A 23,567-nucleotide genomic window follows, 5' to 3' on the forward strand; every position below is an offset into this window, starting at 1 on the left:
ATCAATCAATCAATCAATCAATCAATCAATCAATCAATCAATCAATCAATCAATCAATCAATCAATCAATCAATCAATCAATCAATCAATCAATCAATCAATCAATCAATCAATCAATCAATCAATCAATCAATCAATCAATCAATCAATCAATCAATCAATCAATCAATCAATTTGTTTAGGGAATGGAATGATAAGGTTTAGGCGACTAGACGGTTTACGAGTCCTCTTCCAACGTGTGACATTTGTGACTTCCCTTTGTTATACTATTATAAGAAGTAGGCCTACTTACCAAAGAAATAAACTGGAAATGGGATTTGCAGTAACATTTGGATGTTGATTGTCTGTTATTTTGATTACGCCCATATTTACAGTATGCGTTCCTGATGTGGTATTCGTTGTAACAGAAACTTATTTTGGAAAGTTGAATAGATCTGAAACAAAACAATATAAAATTATTCTTAGAGCTACTGAGAAATTCCGATCTTAATAAAATGTGTACATGTTGAATCATTATTATCCCGAAGAGTGACTGGACTGGATCCTCAAAACCCACCACCTTATGCAGAGGCGTACTAAACCAGAAGACATATCCGTTACAGTGATCAGTTCGATATTCATTCCAAATAAACAGTACTGCCTTACAATACCTCATATTAAGCATTACGGAATATAATCAGCAATTTTTATTACTTTATTGCCTGTGCCCCGAAGGTAAAGGACACTATGCCACAACTAAGCAATTTTATAGGAAAGCTAAAATAATGTTTTCTTCAGTGTTTGTTTCACTTGCTCGTTGTTTAACGAAAGGCTTTGTGATCTTAAAATTAAAGGAGTTTTCCACTTCACTCAGTCTACACTAAAAAATGAACATCTGGTTAATTCCTGGGGGCAAACGAGGCCGGGCGTAGAGCTATACGTGAAAGACTTTACCTCCAAGTGTCTTCATGGTCTGACTTTGCATTTTGCTTTGCGTCAGTATGGCCAAATACAGTAGAGACAATACGCGACACTTCCGGATTTAGCCTTGTTAAAATGGGAGTGGCTTGACCTGAAAATTCGCGCTAAATTCAAATATCAATGGAAATGTATATACGGAAATGGATAAATAAATTACGTCTAGAAAGAAAGTGTTACTAAGATATTAACTTCAAAGTTGCTAAAGCAATTCTGGATAAATGAATGAAGAATTATTCAAGAGGTTATTGTTTAAAGACTGAAATTAGACTATAATCAAGATGTGAAATGGACTGCTGTGAAAGGGTTTGATCTTTCAATTATGCATTACTTTTTTAGCTTTAGAATTCCTGCCTAAACGTTCACGGCTAGATTTTTCTCTTTTCTCATTTAAAAGCATTGCATCATTGAAACACTTGTCAACAAAAATATCGGCACATTCCTTACACACATGATTCAATGAATTTACATTTAAGAGCTGGACAATTTTCCGTTTAACTTAAAGCCTACTAACAGAAATGAAATCTATAAATTTAGCCTCAAAAACATTCAAACTTTCCCTATAAGCAATACTTGCCATAATGCCATTACATAAGGTAAGGCAAATTTGCGTCATCATATTGTTTCAACAAAATATGTACATTTCTTAAATCACCCATATTTTCTTCAGTGCTTGACAACGCATTACGGCATTCCAAATTGAGTAACTTGGAACACAACCATCCACATTCATATGCATATGTATTTTCCTGAATTAAATCAAACCCACAGATCACACCTACAACAACACATCGGTATTGAAGGTTAACTGCTGCAGTATACAATAAAATATGCGTATTATATTTTAAGCCAGTTAAAATATGGGTCGAGCAGGTCAGAATATTATGACGTACTATAAAAATCTCTTTGCCACTGGAAGAATATATATGCAAACACAATATTACTTACATTTTCTTGTCACGAGGTAACGGAAGAAAGACCGCGCATTCTTCCCTACTTCATAGTTACTGCAGCCAAACCCAGCACATACCTTTCCCCTCATTTTGAGAGGAGATATCAAGGAATGACACACGCTACTATTTAATTATGTCATCTCACTGAAAACGCATAAATAACACCAAAAACTTCACACACAAATACACGTGCTCTTATGACAGAATCAGTAGTTCTCAGGTCAATCCGCTAGAGAGAGCTCTAATAGCTCGATATCTCGATATCTCGTTGAGTGTCGCGTATTGTCTCTACTGTATTTGGTATGGCAGAGCACAAGTTGAAGTTAGATCCTGGAAACCAAGCGGTATGAGCGTTAGTTCCTTTAGATGGTGTGACAGAGTGGGCAGAGCGAGTATGAGAGAGAGAGAGAGAGAGAGAGAGAGTGAGAGAGAGAGAGAGAGGACTGTTAACGCCTTGTTGCCGGCGTAGCGAAGTATTATTTCTTTTTGGAATATCTAAGTCTTACTTTTATATTTACATTTTAAAATTTTATTGTTTGTAGTGGTTAAGTGTAAGAGAGGGCCGTGAGCCCTAACTTCATCATAAATGTAAGTCAGGAATAAATAAATATATAAATATACAGGGTGGCCCACTTAAACCTTTCACCGCAGTTGTATCTGGAACAACAAGAGATATTTAAAAATGTCCTTCACGGGCATGAAGGCAGGGAAGGGGCTAATTAAAGTATGTACTTATGAGCCAGTGAAGAACGTAGGAAAATAGTATTTTCAACATAAACTTAGGTTTTTTAAATGGACATCCTGTATTATCTCTAGCGTAATCGTTAACATGAAAAATCACATAAGTAATGACGTTTGTTTCATAGCAATAGGTCAATTATGTATGTATGTTTAGTCATCAGCCCAAAGGCTGGTTGGATCCTCAACAGTTCCGCCATGAGCTGTCATAGATGGCCTAGGCATCACTGAAGAGGCGTACTATGGAAATGAGGAGTGAGGTAGTTTCCCGTTGCTTTCCTCACCAAGCCAGAAGTTGCTATTACATATCAGTCTGCCAAGCCCACCGAAATGCATGCACCAACCGACCCTATGAGCAATATTTTCACACCATTCCTAGCAGGGACTGGCTGCGTAAGGAATGGCATTACTAGCATCACTCATACCTCAGTCACTTTCATTTTGTCAAAGCCAAGGATAAGACAGAGACAGATCAATGAAAGTAACAACATTGCTCTAGCCCATACCAGAAGACATAGTGCACTGTAAACACTAGGTCCCGCCGACAAAGGCATAGGTCAATTATATCCCGAGATATTGCAACGTGAAGTTGACGCTTGAGATAAACGAAACGCGCAGCAGTTGCACATCCCGAGACTCCAGCGCGAACCTCACGTGCCTCTAATCGCGATGTGATTAACGTACTACGATGCGACAAGCGCTGTACTTAATGCTATTTGCACTGTTATCAAGAGGGATGAAAATAAGAGAAGGGTTTCCTGCCACAGCAAAAGGATATGTAAATGACGGTTTCTCTCTTGCGTGTTTTATTTACCTACACAGTACAGTGCAGTACTCTGTATTGTACTACTTCCGAATGTATATTATTCGTACAGCAAAGTTACTGTAACGAATTTTAATGTCACCGGTCAGTGTAAGCCGACCCATTACATTACCCAATACACCCCTCGCCTCTGAAGGTCTGTACTGGAACGGAACGATATGACATCACCGCTGTGTGTGTATGTGTGAAAGGTTCTCTACGAAGAAGGTTGACTAGTTGGAGGTACGTTCGGGTAAATGACAGTGGTGTACTGTACACAGTAATTGGTATCAATGTTTTAAACGTGGCATTAATGTAACTGTCCATCCTTTCTATGCATTTGACATGGGTTTCACTAAGGAAGAAAAGGTTGACGTTCCGCATGAATATGTCACACGAGCAGCACAATTGTATGCACAGCGTTACCCGAATAGACATCACCCAACCCGTCCTACCTTCACTAATATTGTTATAAGACTTCGCGTGACAGGAAGCTTGTCTCCACGACCTCGGGTCCGAAGCAAGAGAGTAACACTTGAAGCAGCAGAAGTCGCTGTTCATCGTCGCCATAAGACCTATCTGTGTCGGTGCGACGTAAAGCAACTAGCAAAAAAAAAAAAAAAGTCGCTGTTCTGGCAGCCGTTGCAATGAATCCTCATGCCAGTTCTCGTGAAGTAGAAAGACAGATTGAAATCCCTCGAACAAGCGTGCTACGCATTCTTCACAGGCATAAATACCACCCACACCACCTGTCACTACATCAAAAGCTTCACGACAATGACTTTTAAATTCGTCTGGAATATTGCCAGTGCGTTCTGCAGCAAGGCTATGACGTTATGCGTAGGGTACTGTTTACCGATTAAGCCACGTTTGCAAACCATGGGAATGGCAACTTACACAATATGCATTACTGGGCAACGGAAAACCCACATTGGATTCGTCAGGTAGACCATCAACGTCAGTGGAGCATCAATGTATGGTGTGGCATTGTAGGACAGCACATCATTGGCCCGTATTTCATTGATGGCACTTTGACTGGGCGAAAGTACAGGCAGTTGAGACGTACCTTACCTGTATTACTGGAAGACTTACCTCTGAATTTGCGTCAAATAATGTGGTATCAGCATGATGGATGCCCTGCACATAATGCCATAGTGGCAAGAAATGCACTAAATCAACAGTTCCCAAATCGATGGATAGGATGAGGCAGTCCTGTTCAGAGATTTCCAGCACGATCGCCGGACCTCACCTAATTAGATTTTTTCTTTGGGGACATGTGAAAAATGTGGTGTATCAGCAGGTTCCAACAACAAGGGCCAACATGAAAGACCGTATTACCGCTACATGTGCTGCAATAACACCAGAAATACTGGCAGCAGTGAGTCGATCCGTGTTGGAGCGTGCACAGCTGTGTTGCCATGTAAATGGTGATCTCTTCGAACATGCTTGGTATAGTTTCTGTTGTGAGAAATCCGGTTGCATACCGGCGTACATGTTTGTATGTTTCTGAGAATTTTGTTCGTTTTGTACGCACTACTGTACAAACATACGTTTATGTCATCACTTCACCATGTGCAATGTAGTAATTAAAAATGTTCAGTAACATGCCTTGTACTTGTCATGTAACATTATGTAATTGACGTTCAACTACGTACAGTAAACCAGCATTTTCCCCCTCTACTAGATCCTCCGTCAGCGATTGATTTTGTAATACCCCGACCGGTGATATTCAATTTCGTTACCGTTATGTCTATTCCAGTACTGTACAGTAGTAGAGATCAATAGAACACGAACGAACAATTCCTTTCTTTATAATTCCATTGTGTGTGACTGGAAATAGGTATTTTTTCAAGCCTCTTGATAACAGTGCAAATAACATTAAGTACAGCGCCTGTCGCATCGTAGTACGGCAATCATATCGCGAGTAAGAGGACCCTGAGGTTCGCGCTGGAGTCTCGGGATGTGCAACTGCTGCGCGCTTCGTTTATTTCAAGCGTCAACTTCACGTTGTAATATCTCGGGATGCAATTGACCTACTGCGATGAAATAAACGCCATTACTTATGTGATTTTTCACGTTAACGATTGCGCATGAAATAATACAGGGTGTCCATTTAAAAAAAACGTTAGTTGATGGTGAAAATATTATTATTATTATTTTCCCACGTTTTTGACTGCCTCATAGTACTTACTTTAATTAGCCCCTTCCTTGCCTCCATGTCCGTCAAAGTCATTTTTTAATATCTCTTGTTGTTCCAGATATATCTGCGGTGAAAGGTTTAAGTGCGCCACCCAGTATATGTGTGTTTACAATTACAATAGTATCCACTAATCGGGAGATAGTGGGTTCGAGCCCCACTGTCGGCAGCCCTGAAGATGGTTTTCCGTGGTTTCCCATTTTCACACCAGGCAAATGCTGGGGCTGTACCTGAATTAAGGCCACGGCCGCTTCCTTCCACTTCCTAGGCCTCTCCTATCCCATCGTCGCCATAAGACCTATCTGTGTCAGTGCGACGTAAAGCAAATAGCAAAAAAATAAAAAAATAAATACAATGTTTTGTAAGTTCACTGTTATATTAACGCTTCAGCGAGATACGGTGCATTCCCAAGGATGATTTCTTTCTTTCTTTCTTAATCGGTTTACCCTCCAGGGTTAGTTTTCCCACGGACTCAGCGAGGGATCCCACACCTACCGCCTCAAGGGTAATATCCTGGAGAGTGAAACGTTGGGACGGGGATACAACTAGGAAGGAGAACCAGTACCTCGCCCAGGCGACCTCACCTGCTATGCTAAACAGGGGCCTTGTGGGGGATGGAAAAATCGGAAGGGTAGACAAGGAAGAGGGAAGGAAGCGGCCGTGGCCTTAAGTTAGGTACCATCCCGGCATTTGCCTGGAGGAGAAGTGGGAAACCACGGAAAACCACTTCGAGGGTGGCTGAGGTGGGAATCAAAGCCCCTCTACTCATTTGACCTTCCGAGGCTGAGTGGACCCCGTTCTAGCCCTGTACCACCTTTCAAATTTCGTGGCAGAGCCGGGAATCGAACCTGGGCCTCCGGGGGTGGTAGCTAATCACACTAACCACTACACCACCACAGAGGCGGACTTGGATGATACCAATCATAGAAACATTCGAAACATAGAAATTTCGCACACCACGAGTATCGCGAGGAGGTAGGTTTGTGACAGTTATATTTCTGGGTTGGAATATCACTCAGGAAAGAAACGTCGTTAATATTAGGGTCTACTGAAGATGCGTTGGAAATAAGTTTGCGACAAACCACGTATAACGATCATTTTCCCGAAAATAATTTCAATATTGATGTTTTAAAATTCATTTACCAGACAGAACATTGACGAATAAGGACAACGATATTTTAAAATCGAACCAAACCATTCGTGTAGTAATCGTGAATGGACAAAAGTAAATAAATGAAACATAAATGAAACAAAATACCCACTAATTAAAACCGGAATTCGAATACGGGACCTGAAAGCGTCAAGCCGCGGCGAAAGTCACTGCGCCAGCGCGGCGGTTGAGCTTGCTGCACGCTAATAGGCACGTAAGGGTACAAACATACCGAAGATGCATCGCAGCTCGCGGTCGCGGTCGCGGTCGCGGTTTACGTCGCGGTCGATGGAGGGTGAACATACCGGGAAGGTTTACCTGTCAGTGTTCTGAGATCTGTTTACAGTGAGTGGACGTAATGTTTAGATCTCCGTGTTCAAGTTCAAGATAATTTTTCCTCTATTGCTGAGCTTTTACAAGTATAGAGTATGTATTCAAGCGACAGTGGAGATAGTGATTCATTGTGCATAAGCACACGATGGTGGCTACTTTTAAATCAGTCAGCCAGCCAGTGGAATGCTCATCCTATGAATCAAAGAAGGCAGGCACTGGGGGAATATCACAACTTATCTGAAGAACTGAAACACCACCCGGACAGATTCCACTCATACATGAGAATGTCCCTTGAGACGTTCCAATACATATACAACAATGTGGAATCAAAAATTGATACTGTGAAGTACAATAACTACCACACGAATACACACGCGGGCTCTGTGAACACCCGGATCAAGGGCACAGTAGAACGGGGGGATATATCACGTGATCTCAATCGGGACAAGCCAATCAGGAGCAAGCTACGTCGATGCCTCCTGTTCTACAGCGATGAGAACACAAACTTTCTTGTCATCGCGCTAGACCTCCTGGTAAATCGCGATGGTGAATGGAATTAGCATCTTTGACATGAACTTTTCCATTTAAAACTGTGTGTTTGTGTTACCAGGAGGTGACATCGAGGCATCGACCGCGAGCTGCGATGCATCTTCGGTATGTTCGTACCCTAAAGCACGCCCGAAACTTCGACCGTCATTTTCTCGGAAATGGTGGAGTCTACGGATAATCCGAAAAATGTGTTCGCTTATTTCGAGCTCTCATTCACTGAGCAAAGTTTCTGGGAAATCGGTTTGCTACACTTGGCGTATTCTCCACGTCAGTACAGCGCAACATTCAGCGTATGGCAACTGTCAGCACTGGCTACTTCAAACTGGCTCACGCCAGCGGCCACCTCGGTTTTACCAAGTCGTTTGCAGTGAGACAAAGCACGGAGCTACTCTAGTGCGTCTCCCGTGACAGCTCGACGAGCACTGACCTACAGCAAATAGCTTAATATGATATTAGTGGAAACTATTGTCGCGGCCACGAAATTAGGCGGGTCAGAGAAATTACGCTGTTGCCAAGGTTATGTAGCAACTGGCGAAGAAATGTCTAACTGAAAATATCATTTCGGAGCGCGAGGCAAGTTGTTCTCTCTTAAGCTCCTGATGTTACTTCACACAATGTTTCAAAACAAATTATACTACAAGCTTCAGAAAAGACTGCTGATTTCAGTGGTATAACTATTTTCCATATAAACCACTTTAAATAATTATTAAAAATACAATCTTAAACGAGTAAGTTTAAATCCGTAGAATAATGTATTGAAAATTTCAGTAAGCGGCCAAGTTTTTATTTCTTCAGCCAATTCAATTTTGTCTGTGGGAAAAATGTAAAAAATCGCCTGACTTATATTTTTTATCTGAAACATATTTCCGTGAGTTTTGTAATTCTCCTGGAAAATGGCCCGGAAAGCGATCATGTAAATGTCGCAAGCTGAGGCAGTTCGGGACGCGCGCACCAGCACAGGCTGCAGGACCCCATAAATACTTTCGGATTACATATTAATCCGTATCAGTTTGATTACATTATAACTTTAAATATTTGAATACTGTATATTGTACCGAGTAATAAAGAAAAAGAACTACTTTAAAGAATAGGTTTACATTAATTTACAATGAAGTAAGAATCGGTTTCTGGCTTCAAGGCTGTCTTAGTCACTGTCATCACTCATCTCACTATCTGTCGAGTCGTCTTTTACACTGATGATGAATGGCTCCTTTCTTTCGTCACTTACTATTTCCTTGGCCCAATCGTCTGTTTGAACATTTTCCGCGTGATTGAAGCACTTTTCCCAATCTGCAGCAGTCACATAGTCGATGGCTTCTGACGTGAGTTTTTCTACGTCCTTTATTTTGAATGTCTTGTTCCTCTCTGCCACTTCTCTCTTGACTTGAGCCCAAATCAATTCACATGCACTATCCATCTTCAACTGCACTTACGATGCGAGCTCAACAGCTGCTTGACAGGGAATGGCTCGGGTAAGGTGGCCTGGAGCGGATGGGCTTCGGTTTGACAGCACTGCACGATCAGCGTTGCCAGTCCGTGCCCGGGGGTAAGCGACTCTCGACCGTCTATCGCTTCGCCGTTCCCATATCTGACGACAGCGCAGTTTTCCTCACCCGCCTAATTTGGTGGCCGCGACAATAGTGATGTGAGCGAGTGACGCTTGGACTCGCGAGAATCGAGTCTGGCGATTATGAGCATCTCCGAGTAACCTGTGCGAAGTACTTGACTCTTCGCAGTGACGTCACGATCCGTAACTGCAATATAGGACCTGTTTCCGCGCAAGCGGAATAAATACTCCAATCATGAAGTACTATCACAACAGCTAAGTAAATAATGACCAAAACGTTAAACACGCGAGTGTAAGACCGTAACATGTTTGTTTCGAAATGCCATTCGTTTTGTATGTTTGTCAAACAATTACATTAATTCTTCTTCTATTTCTTCATTATTACGTTACTCTTTCATTACATGATAACTGAAATGTCATCGGAACGCCAAGTCTCCTTCTCAAAGATAATTGGTTTCAGCAGACAAATACAGGAAACGGTCAGAAGACGCATACAACAGGAGCATGATGCCGTAGCGAATCAGATGTTAACGGACTTGTCATCCATAAAAAAGGGAGTTCATCAATGTTGAAAATGTCCTACCGATTGCACTGCCTACAATTCTGGATCCAAGATTTAAGATTTTGCCTTTTATGTGTGGTGCTCAACGCGATCAGGCAGTGAATATACTGACTAACGAAGCGTGTAGATTATGGCCTACGACTCCATCCACATCAGAACAAGCCATTATACCACTGAACACAACTGGACTCGACACCTCTTTTTGGGGATCATTTGATGCCCGTGTCGCAAACGAAAATCTACCACGTCAAAACGTCAGAGCAAATGCTACGGTCGAGGTACAAAGATACCTGAAAGAGCTTTAACGATCCCCGCTCGGTAAATCCACAATGCGGCAAAATTCCCAACACTCGGTAGACTTGCGAAGAAATATTTATGTTCACAAGCAACGTCCGTTCCTTGTGAACGACTTTTCTCCAAGGCTGGAACACTGGTGACTCACAAGCGAAATCGTTTGAATGGGGATATGGTGAATATGATAGTATTTGTAAATACATACTGGAAGGACACGTAGTGCACACCGCCGGTGATATTGTGGTACACGAGTACCTGTGTCCTCACGTTCCTTAGTTTACGTTACAATAAGGTTTTGTTGTGCAGGCCTATACATTCATATACCGAGATCGATAGCTGCAGTCGCTTAAGTGCGGCCAGTATCCAGTATTCGGGAAATAGTGGATTCGAACCCCACTGTCGGCAGCCCTGAAGATGGGTTTCCGTGGTTTCCCATTTTCACACCAGGCAAATGCTGGGGCTGTACCTTAATTAAGGCCACGGCCCCTTCCTTCCCAGTCCTAGCCCTTTCCTGTCCCATCGTCGCCATAAGACATATCTGTGTCGGTGCGTCGTAAAGCCAATAGCAAAAAAAAACCATTCATATAAATATGGCATAATGCACATTTTTGGCTGTATATCTTGTTGTTCAATAGTACAACGAATGCCCTAGTTCAACGTCCACAACGTTCAATTGATTGAAGGGATGCTCTGGGCATTTGGTGAGGTATCCAGTAGAGTGACATAATTATATTGTTTCCAACTCCGATATTTTGTCCTGCTCTATAATATCGTACTTATTTGTTTGGTAAGGTACCGTATGTATGCTTGAGGATTAACGATTGTTTCAAAGGGTCACTGTGTACACACTTCTTTATAGTGATGTTCATTACCGCATCGCAACATTATTTTGTACATTATATCACTGTGCATTATTGGGAAACGGATGGCTCCATGGCCAAATGGATAGCGTGCTGGCCTTTGGTCCAGAAGGTCCCGGGTTCGATTCCCGGCCGGTTCGGGGATTTTAACCTTCATTGGTTAATTCCGATGGCTTGCGGGCTGGGTGTGTGTGCCATCTTTATCATTAGAATTCATCATAGGTAGGGCCCCATCCTCATAGACGCGCAGGTCGCCTATACGGCGTCAATTCGGAAGACCTGCGCCATCCCTCTTCGGAGGCCACACGCCATTAAAAGATATTATTGGGAAACGGAAATAATACTTGTCCTTGGCCTACCTACATCGTGTTGTTTCCATACATGGCTCGCAGATAACGCTGACATTGTCCTCGGCCTCAATTCCGAAATCGAGTACCTCGAGTTTTACGATCCCAGACTCGATTCTTCGTGAGTCCACTCTCAGCCCATCACTAGGAATCTCTCTTCACTTAACACGCAGAGCAGCGGCGACAGCGCATAGTACTACACTCTAGCGGCTCCAAGAGAACACTAACACAACGGACTATTAAAACACTACACATTTCAACTTCGAACCCAACGAAATACAGATTTTAAGACGTCGTTCTTGTAACATAATATAGGGAAGGAAAACGGCGAATGTTGATCTGAAAGAATCAATGATAAAAAACAAATGTATTATCCAATTGAAACATTCGATCGTCTCCAAGAGCAAATCACACATGCAATATCTTTTTCAACTTTATATTTTTACTGGCAAGATGTTTTTGTGTTGAGGTCGGTAGATGCAGAATGGGTTTCGGTCCATAAGTGGCCACGGCTGGTCTGTGGACCAACAGCTCTGCACTCTGACCAGCCAACCGAGCAGAGGAGGGCTCTACCATGGCTCTACGTTTCTGCATTCGGGAGACGGAACAGGGTTGGACCTCATGGCTGGCACCCAACCGTCGGCTGTCCTGAGAATGGTTTTCCATGGTTTTCCATTATCCTGCACTAAGGCGAATGCCGGGACAGTTCCTAGTATAGGCCACGGCCGCCAACTACCTCACCTTCTCCGAGCATCTCCTTCACCGTAACAAATCTCCCGGCCTGAGATACAGCGTGACCGTCTAAGAGGCCCACCTCCCCCTTCAGGGGAGGAATGAAAACATTTTAGTAGTAGTTAGTAGTAGTCTGTGTTGAATCATTGGTTCTATTTACATGTGACTTTGAAAAAGCTGTTAGTAATTTTATACAGCAATTACATATGCCTTCATTACATTCATTCAATGACAAAAACCTGTCAGTTAATTTTCTTCTAATTCCATATGTGTTTTCTAACCAAAACTGACAAAAACTATCTTCAAATTTTGGTTCCTGATATTTTTGCACCTAACCGGGCGAGTTGGCCGTGCGGTTAGGGGCGCGTGCCTGTGAGCTTGCATCCGGGAGATAGTGCGTTCGAACTCCATTGTTGGCAGCCCTGAAGATGGTTTTCCGTGGTTTCCCATTTTCACACCAGGCAAATGCTGGGGCTGTACCTTAATTAAGGCCATGACCGCTTCCTTTCCAGTCCTAGGCCTTTCCAATTCCATTGTCGCCATAAGACCTATCTGTGTCGGTGCGACGTAAAGCAAAATTGTAAAAAAGGAAAAAAAAAGAAAAATAAATCACCTAACTTTCCCCCACAAATATTTGGAAACATCATTTTAGAATTATCATACTTCCTCATTTCTATGTGCAAATTTCCCATGCTATAATCATTATCATAAGATGACAATACATCGCTACACTCAGCATGGAAAAATTTGCTACATGCCCAGTCCATGACATAATGGTCTGCATTTTCCTTCGGTCCTCAGAATTTCAATTAAATCTGCCCTTCTGCTCTTTACAACCCACTGACTACACCTAAAATCGATTAAATGCATAGTTTTAATAATAACAATGTTTTAAAGAAATTATGTTCACATAAATAGAAAAATACAGGCACGTAAACATTAACAGGTAGGCCTATACTCACAGCACTTTGTTGTTAGGAAATCTGTAAAATGACTTGCGATCACTTTGTATTTTGTAATTAAAACACCCATACATGGCACAAATAACTCCTCTTCCTGACATTTCCAAAATAGTGATACATAATAAGCACAGAATAATCTGAAGTACAAAATGAGACTCTTCTAACATACACAGCTGACAGCAGTAGCAAATGTAGTTAGCTCCTCGAACCGCTAGATGGCACGCAGAAGCTGTGTTGCCAGTTTTTTGCACGAGTTTCCACTATTATCATATTAAGCTATTTGCCTACAGTCACTACTTGGCAATATTGACTGAGTTTCACTTCTATTGGCTTCTGACAGGACACTCCCTTGTATAAATTAGAAGGCTATTGGTCAGAAGGGAATTATTCGAAGTTCGCATTATTTGCGGGGTTTCATTTGGAATAGCACGACGGATCCTCTCGGCCGTTATTCTTGGCTTTCTAGACTGGGGCCGCCATCTCACCGCCAGATATCTTCTCAACTGTAATCAAGTAGGCTGAGTCGACCTCGAACCAGCCCTCAGATGCAGGTCAAAATCCCTGACCTGGCCGGGAATTGAACCCGGGGCATCCGGGTAAAAGGCAGACCCGCTACCCTTACACCGCGGGGCCCGCTTTAGTATATAGTGGCCAGAAATATTCATTTCAGGCAAGAAATCAGTGCAGTACAGCCCTCAGAACCATTCAGTACCTGCTTACAAACTCTCTCTCATTGGTCATATCCATTTTAGCCGCGTAACACATGCACATATCTGAAGAGTGAGGGGAGGTGCAGAGACCGAAGTAACGGATATCTAGCATGAACGAAACACACGCGGAGGGGAAGGTGCTTGCTCCCTGGCTTGCCCCAACGTTCCCCTGGCTCGTCAATATGGAGAGAGGAGAATGAGGCGCAGAACCACATGGCTCCTTGATGGCAACAGACGTACTGTGTAGGTCAACTCATTGAGAGTCAAATTCTCCAGTTTCTTTATAATTCTAGTGCGCGAAAGCTGGCTGAAATGTTCGCGGTCTTGACCACGACTTCATTATCAAATGTCATCGCGCTCAACCATTGTGAGAATGACCCTTATTTTCGTCAATGTGGGCCCTATTAAATTAGACTACTTTAATACTCTTGCAAGCACTGTCAAAAGAAGAATGAATATACTTTGCACTAAAATATGCACGGATATCAAATTTGAACGCAAAAAATTAAGATGAAAGAAGGTAACTGTGTCATTGAAGACCCAGGGCCTACTCCTTTACTGAATATTATTATAATATAATTATGAGAAATGGGATAAAAATTAAATTGGATAAAATGACGTATAAAAATACAAGACAGGGACAATGCTTACATTTAAAAGACATGCAAATGAAGAATATCATTCACCATCAAAAAAAAGAAGAAGAATGACAGGTAAGTTGTAATAAATAAAAATAAGATATTTTAAGAATATCACAGTAAAATGTCTTAAATATCACAGTAAAATGTCTTAAAGACACAAAGGAGTGCATTTTGTGAGATAAAAAGTAAATAAATAAAATGAACACGAAAATAATTGTATTTGTATAAAATGCAAAGTACAGTAGAGCATAATATTAAACAATACACTAATTTTCTAGCAATTCACATGATTGGAGGACACTAATGAAAGAAACTGAATGGTTAATAGGAAAGGATTTTCATTTGCGGCTTCTAAAAGAGCTGTCTTGCCCTCTAGTTGCCTTCTCAAAGTTGCCCCGATTTTCTACGAGTTTTAAGACCCTCTGTGCCCTCTTCTTGGCATCTTCTTATCTGAAACCGAACTCTGTGTTCTGGTAAGACGGTAGAGTAACAGCACTGAAAACTTACAGTATAACAGTCACCGAATGAATCATTTTAACGTCTATATCCAACTCCATTTTTTTAACAGTTTGGAAACTCTGAATTACATGAGATATCCGTATTCATGTGAGCTTCATCATGATCAGTATTCGAATGGGTCGAAGTGCCGTGTTCTATTTTATATTGTCGAAAATACATTACAGGTCAATAATTTATTCACAGGGGAAAACGTGCTAAGTCTTTTCCTTTCTTTTCTTTTCACGAACTGCCATTGGGTGAAAAAATATTCCTTCTTATTATGAACATGTTTTCTACCTTTATAATTACGTTGAATTTTAAATAACTGCTGAGTTTATTTCCCACAGGATGTATTAATAATAATGTATATAAATAAAGTTGTAGGGGGTCCGCTGTCTGTAATTTCGTTTGTTTTGCCAATTTTTCAGATATTTATCCGTTTTAGGCCAACTCAAGACCGAATCCGCTGTTTTTATTTTTCGTGTCTGTTTGTTTGTTTATCTGTTTGTCTGTTGCACCATCACGGCAAAACGGCCGAATAGATTTCAACCAAACTTCATATTTAGAGTATACTCATCCCGAGGAAGGTTTCGATATGCATATTATTTTAAAATCTTTGATTAGACGGGGGTTTATAGGAAAACCAGAACGGTTTTCCTCCATTTTCTCTTATACTATTGATTTCCTGTAAACTCCGTGGACCGTATGTGAAACGTCTCTTCATTATAAACAACTTTCGTTATGTTTATAATTTACCTTACTATACAAAAGACGGAGAAATTTACTATTTTCTGCGGGTATCATAGTCTGCGTGTGTGACCGACGGACCGACAACGAACCTACAGGTTACCATGGCAACGTCTCTGACTGCTTGCCAGCAGGGAAGTAACGTATTGCCATTTTCCTCATCATGCCTTTAAGTTCGTGGTTGTTCCTTGGGTAGAAGGCAAGAGAGGCGTCAATCGGCCTTTCTGCGGGATATTGGCGGAATATCGTTGAAGTTTATAACCGTCCTCGAATAGCTTATGTAATAACACCATTAGTCATCTTCTTATCTGTTGACCTAGGAATGCCTGCGCCTAAATTTATCCTATGTTACCTCTTTCTTATATCCATAACTCACACCAGCATAATTTATTGAGGGGCATTTGATTTTCCAATACATTCACTTGGTATTTACATATTTGTCTTCAACCGGCTGTCCTCAGTTTTAATCCATTTTCTATTAATTTCAACTTTCTTAACTGTATTATTTTCTACCTTAATTACTCCGCATGTATGCGAGTACTAATCCGGAAAGCTTGACACTCTATCCTTTGAGGAAATATTCTAAGCTATGAAAATGTATAACTTTTGGCCCCGGAAAATATCGAAATATGGATGCAATTTTAACGACGGTGCAGACCTTCGTTTCGGGATAATTGGTGGCTAATCGGTATGTCTTATCACAAATCAGAAAGCACAATCGCCTTTCATTTTGGAGAGATATACAGCTTTGGTCCTATGACTTTTTGTCGTATTTCTATCCTTTATACCAGGGCCTCTCAGGGTGCATGCGCGTGGTGCATGCACTGTGCACGGTGCAAAAGACGACTTCGCTTGGTTGACCAGAGTGCAGACCCCCCACTCCTCTCTCCCTACACCTGTCTCCCCGTTCGGCCTGTCTCCGCGTTCCTCACCTTCACTGCTGTTTCTCCCCCACTGCGAAATGTTTACGTGTGGTGAGCGGAGACGCACAGTTGTATGGGACAAGGTTACCAGTGTTATTAAAAAAATTAAAAAAGTGAATTAGAAATACACATACATGTTTGAGAGGAATGTAAACATAATTTAAAAAAAATGCAGAACCCGTAACCAAAATGAAAATGCTGCAGTACTGGAACAAAACTCATTTATGGATATAGAATGCTCTTCTTCAAGCTGTTTCAACTTCCTTAATTCTTTCTCTCTGACGTCTCCTATGATTTCACAATAATTTTCCGAATGTAGTCTGTTGTAGTGTCTTTCAATAGATGATTTTCTTACGCACGTAATTATCGTCCCACAGATTAAGCATTTGGCGTTATCGTCACGACAAACAAACAAAAAAAAATACGAAAGTTCCCAGTTCGATTGAAATGGACTTTCGGAAGTTTTTGCTTTCTTAGAAACAGGTTGCTCCATTATTATGTTGTTGTCGTGCGCTTGTCTATTTCACTGATAAACACGTCGTCTACCACCAAACGCTTCGTCGCTCTCAGCACACTACACCATCCGAGTCAAGCCGAGTTGAGGCGAAGCGTACCGATGCACAGTGCACAGAGCCTATGCACCTCGCTCTGCACGCGTGAGAGTTTGGACGTTTGAGAGGCCCTGCTTTATACGTTCAATAGAGCTGTATTTCTCTACTTCAAGTTAATTTTGTACTTTCACACGTATATGCTAACATTTGGCACACTTATAGGAAAGATAGAATCATGACATTCGGCACGCACATTGACATGACCAGTGACCATGTGATAGCCAAATTTTATGATTCTAGCTGTCACATGAGTATCATAAATATAAAGTAGTATGCGAAAACTGTACAAAATTTCACACCATTCAAAGATTCTAACTCAATCTAACCCATAAATATAGGAGATACGAGAAGATGTCATAGGACCAACCACGTAGAACACGGAAAGAGGCGTCTGGTGGTGAAGTCCGTTTGTAGATATGTCGCAGAGTTTCAAAGCAGTAACTCTCGAAATAAAGGTCTGCACTTCTAGAGTGTGTGTGTACATTGACTATTTTGGCGACATTTTTGTACAGTTATCTGTTTCAGGTGTAATAATGACCATCTGCATATTTTTAGCTTTGGTGTGTGTTTATCTCTTTGTCTGTTTGTCTATAACTTGGAAACTACTGGATATATTTCCACCAAACTTCATATTTAGAATTCACTTGTCCTTGGGTAGGTTTTAGGGCAAATATTATTTCTAAATCCATGAACTAACTGGGGCTTGTACGAAACCGAAACCGTGATTTTGCACTCCCACAAAATATACACAACCAAACTTAATAAAAATTTACCTGTCTTAATGGAAATTAATTTCTGAACATTTTTCCTTATGTGCATCATTTCGATAAGAGGATTTATAAGGGAGATATCATTAACAGACCGTTTTTCGGTACAAATCCCACCGGACTTAAGAACGGCTGCGTGTTGAGCGTATTTCTTACAACTTGAAAACTATTGAAGATATTAGAACCAATCTTTATATTTAGCATCCACCTTTCCAAAGGTAGATTTTAAAGGTCAATGACATTTCCTGTTCCCGGAATGGACTGGCGGTTTATAGGGAACCGAAATGGTGAATTTACTCTTCCACAATATACTGTATACAGTACAAGACCAACCTGACTGGAAATCGACCAAATTTGTGGGAAATCCAATTAAAATTTTTTTTCATGTGCATTTTTTCGACAGGAATATTAATAAGGGAGATATCATGAATGGTCGGTTTTGCAGGTTAAGTCCAGCAGACATAGACCAAAAGGTGTTGTACATGGAGCAGATTCCTTATCTATCTTTATAAATAAAATTGTAACGATTGTGTGCCTGTACATTGACTATTTTGGCGAAATTTTCGTACATCTACGCGTTTAAGGGATAATAATGACCATCAGCATATTTTTTGGTTTAGTTTCCTGAAAGTCATAATTTTAACCCTCCTCGCCCGAAGTCCAGATTGCGGCACAATCTGCCAGACGAACAAGAAAACTGCAATTTGGCAAAATTATACGTTTTAAGCTGTAACGGACAGAACATTTCCAAGATCTTTAAATTTTTCACTTTTTATTCCCGAAGAATATCGAAATATGGAGGCAATTTTAATGATGGCGCAGACCTTCGGGAAGGACTATCATATAAAGGATGGCACAATCTCCGTTCAGTTTGGAGTGATCTACAACCTTCGTCTTATGACTTTTTGTCGTATCTGTATCCCTTTTACGTTTGATTTTTGTATATTTCCCTATGTTAAGTAAATTCGGACTTTTCACATGCATAATTAATACTTTCAGTTACTTATAAGAAAGACAGAATCATCAAAATCTACACGAAAATTGGCCCGCCCAGTAGCCGTATGTGAGCCAAATGCTATGTATGTAGCTGTTACATAATTATCTGAAAATTATCTGAGATAATCTTACAAAAATGTTACCCTATTCAACGTTTCTAACTCAGTCTGACCCATGAATAGATGAGATATCATAGGACCAGCCATTTAGGCCGCTAAATCCGGCGTCTTATGGTACAATCCTTTGTCAATATGACGTACCGTTTAGCAGCAGTTAATCTGTAAATGAAGGTCTGCAATGTTGTAAGCATACATATACTTTCGTATGTCGTTCTATATATATTCACTGATGTTTTGTAGCGATCGAGAAAGGGTATATCTGCTATTGTTATCAGTACTCCCCACACCGACTTTGACTGGCAGTAGGAATAGGGTCCTTCTCCAACACCTGTGTAACTGGCATTAGTAAGGAAGGCCTACCATTGTAATGAATAGTTCACTTCTCGATTTGAGTTGCAGAAGGCAAGGGGGCATGCAGTGTTGTTTAAAACTCCCCTACCTGATTGTGTTTGGCTGTAGGCAAGGGTGCCCGCCATTATAAACAAATGTACTCATGTAAAGTGTGACTGGCACTAGGCATAGTGGCCTGGTATTTTGATGGAAACTCACCAAGTTGGTGTGACTGGTAGTAAGCTGGCTGGCTGTAGGAAAAGAGACCTGTCATTATAATGATAACTGCACAACTCAATTTCGACTGGTAGTAGGGAAGTTGCCTGCCATTCTAATGAAAACTCCCCAAATGTCATCTGTCTGGAAGTAGGAAAGGGGGCCTGCCATTGTAACGAAAACTCCCCAAATCGACTGTGACCGCGCAGTAGGCGATGGGGCATGGAATTTTATAACTTCCCTACTCGATTGTAAATGGCAGTAGGCAAATTAGCCTGCCGTTATCATCACAGATCCGTAACAAGCACTTTACATTGAAAACACCGTATTGGGAACATCCCCATGCTGTTTCTCGGATAATGCAAAGAGACATGCCATTTTAAAACAATCTTATTTACTGCATGTACAGTATTTACTTCGATATCCGAATACAATGTAGAATACCGTAGCGAAGCACGGGTACATTTGCTAGTAATATCATATTTTATCCTCAACAATCAAAATAAAATTAACCTGGCATAAAATAATTATAAGCATCAGAGACACAAGGGCGTTTGGAAAACCGTTCCTATGAAGTTATTGTCAGCGCTGATCAAACCCTTAAATGCCATACGTATTGGGGCAGGATTACATCGTGCACACTTCTTCAAATTAAATTACAGTTAATTAATTAATTGTTTTCCTTGAATAGGAGAAGCCAGTATAGCCAGAATGTTTAACCATAGAAACAACGTAATCAGTTCCCGAGAAAATGGTGTCGGGAGTAACCTCTGAGTGCGTAACGTGCCAGGCCATACCTCCTGGAAGACGAACACATGTGACGTTGCCTCGATTACTTCCTCTTCATCCTCAGGGTTGGTCAGAATTTACTCCCAATCTTTACCTGTTTTCCTTTCTACCCGGAATTTTTGTGATCACGAGTGTACAAGTTCTCTGACAGAAGCCGCATTGTGGGTTGAATCGCCATCATGGTGAAGTATGGCGTTGTCCAGCTGCGCTAGACGTTTCCATCCGATGCAAATGGCTCTGAAGAAATGTGTGGTAGTACTTGGCATTGACGGTTCGGCCCTCACAAATAGGATGACACTCAAGAACACCTTGTCTGTCATGCCCCAAAATGAACATAACCTTCGTGGGCGGTGGATTCTGTCACACCTTGTGTCGTAGGTTGATGCCATTCAACAGGTTGTAGTTTCAGTTCTGGTTCTTGCGCTCGTGCCCAGGTTTCAACAATAACGCGATTGAGCATTTCGTTCCCTTCACGATGAAATCGCTGTAGATGGATGCGGCAGCGTCCACTCCTGTATCTCTATTAATTGATGTGGCACCCACTGTAAGCACTTCTTGTGCACCTGCAAGTTCTGTCGTAAAATTCGGAATACTGTTGACCCAGACATGCCCAAATGTGTGGATAATTCGTGCACAGTCCAAGGTCGATCTTATGTTAAGCACTGATTTATAACGGCCACGGACACGTTTGTATGGGCGGACAAGGGACGCCTCTGTACACCCGGCCCTCAGCTGCTTCGCGTCCACGTTGGAAGGCTTCGACGCAACATGAAATAGTTCGATACTCTATGGCTGACTCCTACAGCTTCTCGTAGCTTAAGGGAATTTCTGCCATGGAGAACGGCAGTTTTCACGTATGACCGCTGTCCCACTTTACTTACATCCCACTACGAGCATGGAGGTACGCATACTGTGTGGTGGGCACTAGTACCTATGTAGCTACAGTCCAATCTGTTGGTGGCCTCCAGCAAAGTGTGCCACAATGTTTCCAATATCATAACAGCCTTGCCATACTGCTACATTTTCGGGCGATATAACGTTGTTGTTATGACTTACCAAACACGCTGAAGTGCTGGAATTCGTTTTGGAAAGTATTTTCTAACGCGCCACTGAATATTCAGGTAGGCGTCTCTTATGCTTAAACACTGTTTAAAACGAAATGACGGTGCCAGTATTCGACCTCAACTTTGAGCGTAGGAGGTGAACGCCTACACAGCTATGTACTTAGCCGGACGTAAAGAATTCCCAGAATTTTAGAGAACTGATAATGGGGTATGGAAGAAAAAAAGAATACTCGTTGCGGTGTTGACGGAGGTAGTAACAGTCGGAAATAACATATAATAATAATTGTTCCGGGTATGTGTGGAACTACAATATCAAGAATAGAATTAAAATTTTAACAAAGTTTTTTTTTAATTTAGAATTTCAGACTTAACCATTTTTTCGCTGAATGGACATAACGATGAAACATCATGTACAATGCCAATCTTGAAACAAGGTTTGGAAAAATCCAAGATTCAGAACTTTAACAATTTAGGGATTCAAGCCCTCAGGTTACAAATTTACAAGAAAAAGAAGTATTATTTAGGTAAGGGCAGAAAACCCCTAATTCAAGAGCACTTGCTCCCAAAATTTACAATACCTAGCCTTCAAGACGCACACTTTACTATTACAAAACTTGAAAAGAGCTAACAGGCTCTCAGTTCCTTCCAGCCTACACGAGGCAACATTACATCAAAATCTAACACTCTCTGACCTCTCAAGACACGAATTACAAATAGAAATAGTATTACACAGAGGTATCTAGTTTCCAACCTACAGGGCCTTTGCGAAAAAGAACAGGTTAATTAAATGGCCCGAAAACAAAGAGAACGGAGGCATACACTGCGCTCCCAGATTATGAAATATTAAAACCTGTAGGGCTATCGGCCGATGAAACACGGGCTAGTCCCAAACTACTGAGGTATCTCGAATGGAAATAACTTTAATACATTACAGAAGAGCAGTTACTAAAACGTAGACACCTCCAACCAAGATGAAGGGGAGTTCAAGAGGGTAACTCACTCTCTATCCTCGATTTACAGTTATAACTTTTTGAAATTTTTATATTAGCCGAAAGCAGATTTACGTTTTAGAAAAGATAGTTACATGATTAAAGATTCAGACCTTCCCCTCAAATAAAGTTGCGGAGACAGCAAGAAAGATAGAATTTATGTGGCCATTACCTTATAGATGTTCTGCCGACCGAAGAAAGAGGCGCTCCGCCTACTGCCCTAGCACACACACACACTAGAAAGACGGCGATCAATTGACAAGGAAAATCGAAAAGCCGCAACTTATATACCTTCAGGGATGGTACAAGAGAATTCAATACTAAACCGGCCACACCCTCTCAGTTTTTATTGGCTAACACAAAGTGAACAAGAAGTGCGGGATTGGTTGAAAATTAATTCCAAAAATTCCTGATTTGCTAGATTCAAAACTGGCGGAAAGAAAAAGAAGTGTTGCCAACCAAAAAATAAATGAACATAGATTCGTTTATGGAAAACCTAGGAATACGAAACTTCTTTAAGTTATAAGTTCTTTCACTTTGCACCAGAGTGCATGATCAGAGTTTTTGGTAGTGTCATATGTGGAAAAATGTCAAATTTTCTTGATGTACAGCAAAACAAAAACAAGGAAAATTTCAATCAGTTTAGGAAACTTCACAATAACAAAATTACTTAATATTTCAGTAGTGACATCTCCCGATTAAAGTTCCAAATTGTTGTGTTATCAGTTTCACTTTTGGTCGATAGAGGAGTTCATAGAGGCGCTTATTTTGAATGAGCGGAGTTGAGGTGTACCTCCTGGTACAATAACAATATTATTAATAATATGTTTGACTAGTATGCGGTAGTTGCATTATAGGTAATAATATACATTTGCTTTTCTGTGAACCACTTGAGGTATTTAGATTACACTTGTTATTTAGGACATGTATTTAAAAAATCAGTCTGCAGAAATAAGAATTAAGGTCTATGAAAAGGAAGCATCTATCCAGGAAGGAGTGAGGAAGAGCTGCAGCTTCTCCCTCTCCTTTTTATTGTATAGAACAAGCGGTTAAAGAAATCGAAGGGGAATTTGAAAAAAAAGTAATAGCAGTTCAAGGAGAGGTAAACAAAACCCTAATATTTGTGAATGATATTTTCATTTTGTCTAAGTCTACAGAAAATCT

The 23,567-nt window shown here is 41.0% G+C and overlaps 1 protein-coding gene across 3 annotated transcripts in view; it reads right to left on the reverse strand.

Annotated features, from left to right (window-relative positions):
• LOC136866156 (ATP-binding cassette sub-family C member 4) overlaps nucleotides 1-23,567 on the reverse strand; it is a 294,433-nt gene that overhangs the window by 230,991 nt on the left and 39,875 nt on the right. For 2 of the 3 annotated variants that reach the window (XM_067142874.2, XM_068226640.1), the window contains exon 2: nucleotides 293-434. The exons of the other annotated variant lie outside the window; for it this stretch is intronic. In XM_067142874.2, coding sequence (XP_066998975.2) covers nucleotides 293-366 — 74 coding nt within the window. In that variant the 5' untranslated portion in view covers nucleotides 367-434. The remainder of the gene's footprint in view (nucleotides 1-292; nucleotides 435-23,567) is intronic. 3 annotated transcript variants of the gene reach the window in all.

Source organism: Anabrus simplex, chromosome 3, assembly GCF_040414725.1.
Source record: "Anabrus simplex isolate iqAnaSimp1 chromosome 3, ASM4041472v1, whole genome shotgun sequence".
Classification (NCBI taxonomy): domain Eukaryota; kingdom Metazoa; phylum Arthropoda; class Insecta; order Orthoptera; family Tettigoniidae; genus Anabrus; species Anabrus simplex.